This window comes from Heptranchias perlo, chromosome 8, assembly GCF_035084215.1.
Source record: "Heptranchias perlo isolate sHepPer1 chromosome 8, sHepPer1.hap1, whole genome shotgun sequence".
In the NCBI taxonomy this organism is placed as follows: domain Eukaryota; kingdom Metazoa; phylum Chordata; class Chondrichthyes; order Hexanchiformes; family Hexanchidae; genus Heptranchias; species Heptranchias perlo.
The window spans coordinates 56,685,173-56,692,495 of record NC_090332.1 but is presented as its reverse complement, the minus strand read 5'-3'; the positions used below and the strand labels follow the sequence as shown (position 1 = coordinate 56,692,495).

The window sequence follows — 7,323 nt, the reverse complement described above, 5'->3', positions numbered from 1 at the left end:
AAAACTTAGGGAAGAGATAGAAGAGGCACTATTACACATATATATCAAAATTCATTAAAAAAAAAGGGAATAGTGCCATAGGACTGGCGGACAGCTAATGTTTTTTTATATCCCTTTTTAAATATAGGAATAAGTCCAGGGAACTATAAACCAGTTAGCTTAACGTCAGTGGTAGGAAAGATAATGGAATCTCTATTCAAAGATGTAATAGAAAAACATCCAGAAAATGAAAATAAGAGCAGTCAGCACGGATTGCAGAAGAGAAAGTTATGCTTGACCAACCTTATTGAATTCTTTAAAGAAGTAACAGAAAGAGCAAAACATGAATGGCATCCAATCCTTATTTTCTTAATTTTTGATATAAAATTCAACTACAGGGAAGCACACTAACAGTTCAATCCCAATTCCCACTATGCACATCATGCTTGCAAACAAAGATACTTTCCAAACTCGTTACACAAGTTCATTTTGTATAATTGACCTTGCATTTGAGGGAACTGATTTGAACACCACAGCCAGTGGATAAAAGAAAAAAAAGCTAAGTTTACATTCTTTTAATCGTGAGATTGTACAATAACAAGTACTTCAGAACTGTAATCATTTCACAATGAAAGTACTCGCCACATGATTAGATATGTTTTTTTTTAAAAAAAGAGAATACAAATCATACTTGCTAGGTGCTTTCATAGATTTAATGCTTTAAACATGGTCCTGATAGCTGCAAACAGTGTTTAGCAAATATCACAGAAGAACATTTTAAAACAGCAATGGCAGGATTCTGCTGGCTGCCTTGAATTCCAGCATGAATATTCATTTCTTGGCAGCTTTGAGTCTCTCGCCTACATTCTCCCAGTTGATAACATTCCAGATAGCTTTTAGATAGTCGCCCCGCACATTCTTGTACTGCAGGTAGTAGGCATGCTCCCACACGTCTATTCCCAGAAGGGGAATTAGACCTGAAACACATGTGACATGTTGGTTTTAGTGAGTTTGTATCAAGCAATATAGTCTTTTAAACAATTTTATATGTAAGCCATGGACAGATACACAAACATCATTGAATAAATATTTGAAGAAGAATATAAAAAAGGATTGTGAAGAGAAATGGGATTAGAATAGATAGCTCCAGTTGAAGAGGTACATTGGGCCCAATGGCCTCCCTTCTGTGCTGCAATTTCTACGAAATACTCTCTTCCATTTCATCAGTACTGTACTTTGTTTTTCTGGCAGTAGAAAATAATAGAATTATCAGAAAGAATACAATAAAACTAGGATGAACAACTATGGATCTCAAATGATAATGGAAGTGATTACTCTTGCCTCCTCTTTTCTAGAGAAAAAAAGGCCCAGCCTGTTCAATCTTTCCTGATGGATATAACCTCTCAGATTTCAGGTATCATCCTTGCAAATCTTTTTGTACCTTCTTCAGTGCCTCTATTTCCTTTTTATAATGTGGAGACCAGAACTATGGTCTAACCAAGGTTCTATACAAGTTTAACATAACTTCTCTGCCTTTCAATTCTATCCTTCTAGAAATGAAATTTTAAAAATGGCCTAAATAGTGTTTGATAAATTTATTAGAGTTTTTTTGAGGATGTAACTAGCAGGGTAGATAAAGGGGAACCAGTGGATGTAGTATATTTGGATTTTCAAAAGGCCAAAGATAAGGTGCAATATAAAAAGGTTGTTATACAAGATAAAGGCTCATGGGGTTGGGGGCAATATATTAGCATGGATAGAGGATTGGTTAACAGACAGAAAACAGAGAGTAGGGATAAACAGGTCATTTTCATTTTGGCAGGCTGTAACTAGTGGAGTGCTGCAAGGATCAGTGCTTGGGCCTCAGCTGTTTACAATCTATATTATTAATGACTTAGATGAAGGGACAGAGTGCAATGTATCGAAGTTTGTTGACGATACAAAGCTAGGTGGGAAATAAGCTGTGAGGAGTACACAAAGGGTCTGCAAAGGGATATAGACGGTTAGGTGAGTGGGCAAGAAGGTGGCAGATGGAGTATAATGTAGGGAAATGTGAAGTTGTTCACTTTGGAAAGAATAGAAAAACAGAATATTTTTTAAATGGTGAGAAATTATTAAAATGTTGGTGTTCAGAGAGATTTGGGAAATAAGCTGTGAGGAGGACACAAGAAGCACAAAAAGTTAGAATGCAGGTACAACAAGCAATAAGGAAGGCAAATGGCATGTTGGCCTTTATTGCAAAGGGGCTGGAGTATAAGAGTAAGGAAGTCTTACTACAATTGTTCAGGGTTTTGGTGAGACCTTACCTGGAGTACTGTGTACAGTTTTGGTCTCCTTATCTAAGGAAGGATATACTTGCCTTGAAGGTTCACTAGATTCATCCAAGGGATGAGAGGGTTATCCTATGAGGAGAGTTTAAAAGAATGAGAGGTGATCTCTTTGAAACATACAAGATTCCGAGGGGGCTTGACAGGGTAGATGCTGAGAGGGTGTTTCCCCTGGCTGGAGAGTCTAGATCTAGGAGGCATGGTCTCTGGATAAGGGGTCAGCCATTTAAGACTGAAATGAGGAAGCATTTCTTCAGAGGGTTGTGAATCTTTGGAATTCTCTACCCCAGAGGACTGTGGATGCTGAGTCACTGAATATGTTGAAGGCTGAGATAGATAGATTTTTGGACTCTAGGGGAATCAAGGGATATGGAGATCGGGCAGGAAAGTGGAGTTGAGGTCGAAGATCAGCCATGATCTTATTGAATGGCGGAACAGGCTTATGGGGCTATATGGCTTACTCCTATTTCTTATGTTTTTTTTTATTAACTTGGGGTTGCTGCTTTTGGTGATTTGTGTATTTGTACCCCTAGATCCCTTTGCTCCTCTACCCCATTTAGACTTTTATTTTCCAAAGAATATGTGGCCTCCTTATTCTTCCTACCAAAATGCACCATTTCACGCTTATCTATATTGAAATTAAAATAAAAACAGAAAATGCTGGAAAAGCCATGCAAGTAAGGCAGCATCTGTGGAGAATGAAACAGAGTTAATGTTTCAGGTCAAAAGACCTTTTGTCAGAACGAGAAGATATTAAAGAGTTAAAGTTTTAAGCAAGTACAGAGCCAGGGAAAGGGGGGGTGGGGGAGGAAAGAACAAATAAATACTGAAATTAATTTGCTAACTACATGCCCATTTAGTATGTTTATTAATGTCATCTTGTATTTTGTCACAGTCTTCCTAATTATTAACTATACACCCCAATTTGGTGTCATCTGCAAATTTTGAAATTGTTCTTCCAATCAAGTGAAAATTGTTTATGTACATGGTAACTGTATTCCCAGCATCAATCCTTGTGGACCTCCACGTCCCATCTTTAGCCAGTCTGAGTAACTACCCTCAACTCCTACTCTTTTGTTTTATATAGCCAGCTTGCTATTCCTTCTGCTGCATGTCCCCTGACTTCGCATGCTTTGACCTCAGTCATGAGTCTACTATGCAGTACCTTATCAAAGGCCTTTTGAAAAACCAAATATATATTATATCTAACATGCTACCATTTCAGAAAGACCACATATGTAGCTACTCTTTTCAGTAATCTGATTCATGCAAAATTACAGGACCATTATTGGGTTTGTCATCTCACAGTCTGATAACTTGGAAAAGTTCTGAACCCTTTCCATCTCAACATGAAAAGGGGGGGAAAAAGTGGTAGTCATTTGTAAACCTTCAGCTAAAACAAGAGAAGACAATTAAAGGGTCTGACCAAATTTAGAGATTGGTTACTAAATTTGGAGGTAGTCAACATTTACCAGCGAAGTAAAATTATAATAACAACTAACCATACGTGACTTGGTGTTCTATTTAAACCATGTGCATTGACACATGAGAAGGGAAAAACTCACAGGATAAAAAAAAAGGAATGGCTAACCAGTTGTTCCTTGCAGTGGGTCTTGATTGGAACAAGCAGCAAGCTGTAGCCTTCCAGAATTCTTGCTGTAACCCAGCCATCCCCATCCTGAGCCTTGAACACCTACTGAGATTGCAGACATCTTCTCCTTAAACTTCTCAAAGGAACCAAAGTCCCGTTTGATGGTTTCCATTAACTCCCCTAAATATGACCAAAAAACACTGCAGTTAGGAAGCATTCACCAACTCAACCAATATCAAAAAACTCACTAAACAGCTTACAAGACCATATTTTACCAGTTAAAGAACATGAATATTTAAAATGTCTTATTAAACCTACTGAGTATTGCTCGAGTACATTTGAGACGGAGCCTTAATCAGCATCAGCAGCATATTCCGAAGATTACCTGGAGCTACCAGGGGTATACAATGGAGCCCAATTAAATAGCTCATTGGTCATCAAAAAAAACTTATTTGTTCTTCCTTGCTAGAAGTTTTTGCAATTCTTCTACTCAAACCATTTCCAATAAGTACAGCAGTTGACAGCTCATGTCTCACCAGTTCTCCCAACCTACTACTGCTACTGCCTATCTCAATCTCAACAATCTACAAAAGACTGTGGGTATCTAGATGGGAACCACCCATACCCATGAACCTGCTCCCCAGGCTGAAGCACAGCTAAGCCTAGCCTCAGCACCACTGCCGCTGAGAAGATGGGCAAAGGTAGGGAGTACTTGCTGCCATATCACAATTGCAGTATCTACATAATTTCAGACAAGTGTGCAATAGCATTCTCACCTTCCATTCCTACTCTTAGATAGAATACTCCCAATATCCCCCTGTAGCTGACCACTCAGACACTAGGAATCTCCCTTCCCTCTCCCTGCAGAAAGATGCTGCAGATCCACACGGATCTGCAATAAATGCTGGCCTTGCCAGTGACGCCCACATCCCATGAAAGAATATATATATATTAAAAAAAAATCGGAGGAATCGAACTTCAATTCACTTCTCACTCCATGGCTCTTAAGCATAGAAGTCTAATGCTCATCATCACTCCCTCCACCTTAGTTACAAGTATTCATTACATTATTTGCACTAATTAATTGGCACACGAGTCAACATCATAGCTTATTTAATTCCACGGTTCAGTGAAATTCAAACCATTATGAAATGTAATTAAATGCAGTACTTATTACCTGCAAATACTATTAAATGTTACAAATGTATGCATTTTTAAATATCCTTGTGCTACCTATATTAACATATGGCTAACAGTCTCAATCTATTTAGGATTAGGAACAAAAAGAATCATATTGCGCACAATTACTGCAATATCTCCATTACTTCATGTTTTAACATATAGTATCAGATGTGGCAACAGATAATCCCTACCTAAGGGTCTAGTCAGAGTAGAGAGAAACTGTTCCCATTGGCGGAAAGGTCAAGATCCAGAGGACATAGATTTAAGGTGATTGGCAAATGAACCAAAGATGACATGAGCAAAAACTTTTTTTACACAGCGAGTGGCAAGGATCTGGAATGCACTGCCCGAGGGGGTGGTGGGGGCAGATTCAATCATGGCCTTCAAAAGGAAACTGGTTAAGTACTTCAAAGGAAAAAATTTGCAGGGCTACAGGGAAAGGGCGGGGGAGTGGGACGAGCTGGATTACTCTTGCATAGAGCCGACGTGGACTCGATGACCCAAATGGCCTCCTTCCATGCTGTAACCTATGATTCTATTACCTTGCCCACCACTTTGCATTAGTTGCCACTCCACCAGGAGATGAATGCGGCAGTAGGTAACTAAATATGAATAGTCTAAATATGAAAAGTTCCACATCACAGACCACCAAGTTAATGTATATTAATAAACATTTGCCCTTATCCAAAATTAAAAAAAATTAAGCTCAAGGTCATTTATGATGTTCTTAATTCTTTGCATTATACCAGGGGGAAAAAAAGCTTTGCAGCAAAACATGCATTGTACATACGGTTTATATATTTGTGGAAGAAATACCTTATATAACTCACAACCAAGACACCAATCTCAGCAGTTTTATACCAGAGTATTCCATTGCTTCCAGATCATAATTCATACAGGAAAACTGAATTATGTGAATTAATAATTTTTAAAAGTGTAATGTGCTGAGTTTGGTAGATTTGTACCCAAGCATTCCAAATTAAGTTACAAACCTTCACATGGGTTTACATAATGCAAATTCACCTGTAGGTTCTCCTCCACCATTAGGAGACAGATTGGTCCAGAAAATGGAGTGATTAATATGACCCCCACCATTAAATCGCAGTGCTGATTGCAGAGCAACTTGAGTTGTCACATCACCTGAAATACATGAAATAAACATCAAGATCCACACATTTTGCGAACTGTGCAATGCGTGGAAATGTGTTTAATGTTTACATCTATTTACTTGTATTTTATGTTTACATAAACATCTTTCCACAATGGAAACAAAGCCAAATTGTCAGGTTTTTTTCTCCACCCCAACCTGCATCAAGTTATCACTATTTCTGGTTACATAAACCAATATCATTGTATCCATTAACCAGTGAGGACAAGTCATTAAATTCTGAAAATGTTGGACTAAAGCACAGTGTTATTTGCTACTCAGTGCAAACCACGTTCTGATTGAACCTAGATGCTAGAGTAGTAGCAATTTGCTTTCTGTAACACCAGCGTTCTGGCCATTTTTATGAATCATATTTTAAATCCAATACCCCCAAGAAAGAACTGTACTGTGTGGCAAGCTTGTGGGAGTGGCTTAGGGAATAGGATTCACTGGCAGGAGTTTTGAGCCAGGCTCACCTGACTAGGGTGCATTCATTTGCAAATGGACATTTCATACTGACAGGCTGGGTGGAAGGGAACCCAGGCCGATTGACATCACCATTTAACACGATGGCAGGGAACAATACCCCGAGAGGTAACTCAGAGACACTCAGTCCCTACCGAAACTGGTGGAAGGCAGGAGATGGTCTCTTCTTCCAGATCGAATCCCATTACCTGCTAATGGGGGCCATCAATTCAGGCAATGACAGACATCCAGTAATCAGCACCCATTGCCTCTCCAGGTGCAAGGCCTGGGAGCGGGAAAACGAAATAGCATTTTTCACAAAGATTTCAAAGGTTATGAGTCACTCCAGGCCACGGGAGGGGGGGCGAGGTCCCAGACAGATCACCTGAGTCAATGCATCGATCAGTATTGGCAGAAGAAAGGGTGATGGGTTTTGGGGATATAAGGAGCCGCTTGGCAACGGTTCCTGGCTCGGCTCTGCTCTCTTTGGCATCAATCTACAGTGAGTCTCCCGAGCGGGACACCGCTCGATTCAACGGAACACCGCCAGAAGCTGAGCGCCGCTCTTCATCCCTCATCAACGGACCTTGACTCAAACTGGAACTTGGATACTGCGTCGGTGGTACGGAACC

The 7,323-nt window shown here is 39.6% G+C and overlaps 1 protein-coding gene across 5 annotated transcripts in view; it reads right to left on the bottom strand.

The window, feature by feature from the left end:
• Window positions 1–670: 670 nt before the first annotated feature.
• The window catches only part of sod2 (superoxide dismutase 2, mitochondrial), a 48,094-nt gene continuing 41,441 nt past the window's right edge, over window positions 671–7,323 (bottom strand). For all 5 annotated transcript variants that reach the window (XM_067989140.1, XM_067989143.1, XM_067989138.1 and 2 more), the window contains exons 3-5: window positions 6,103–6,219; window positions 3,898–4,077; window positions 671–956 (exon numbers count right to left, since the gene is read on the bottom strand). In XM_067989140.1, the coding sequence (XP_067845241.1) occupies window positions 811–956; window positions 3,898–4,077; window positions 6,103–6,219 (443 nt within the window). In that variant the 3' untranslated portion in view covers window positions 671–810. The remainder of the gene's footprint in view (window positions 957–3,897; window positions 4,078–6,102; window positions 6,220–7,323) is intronic.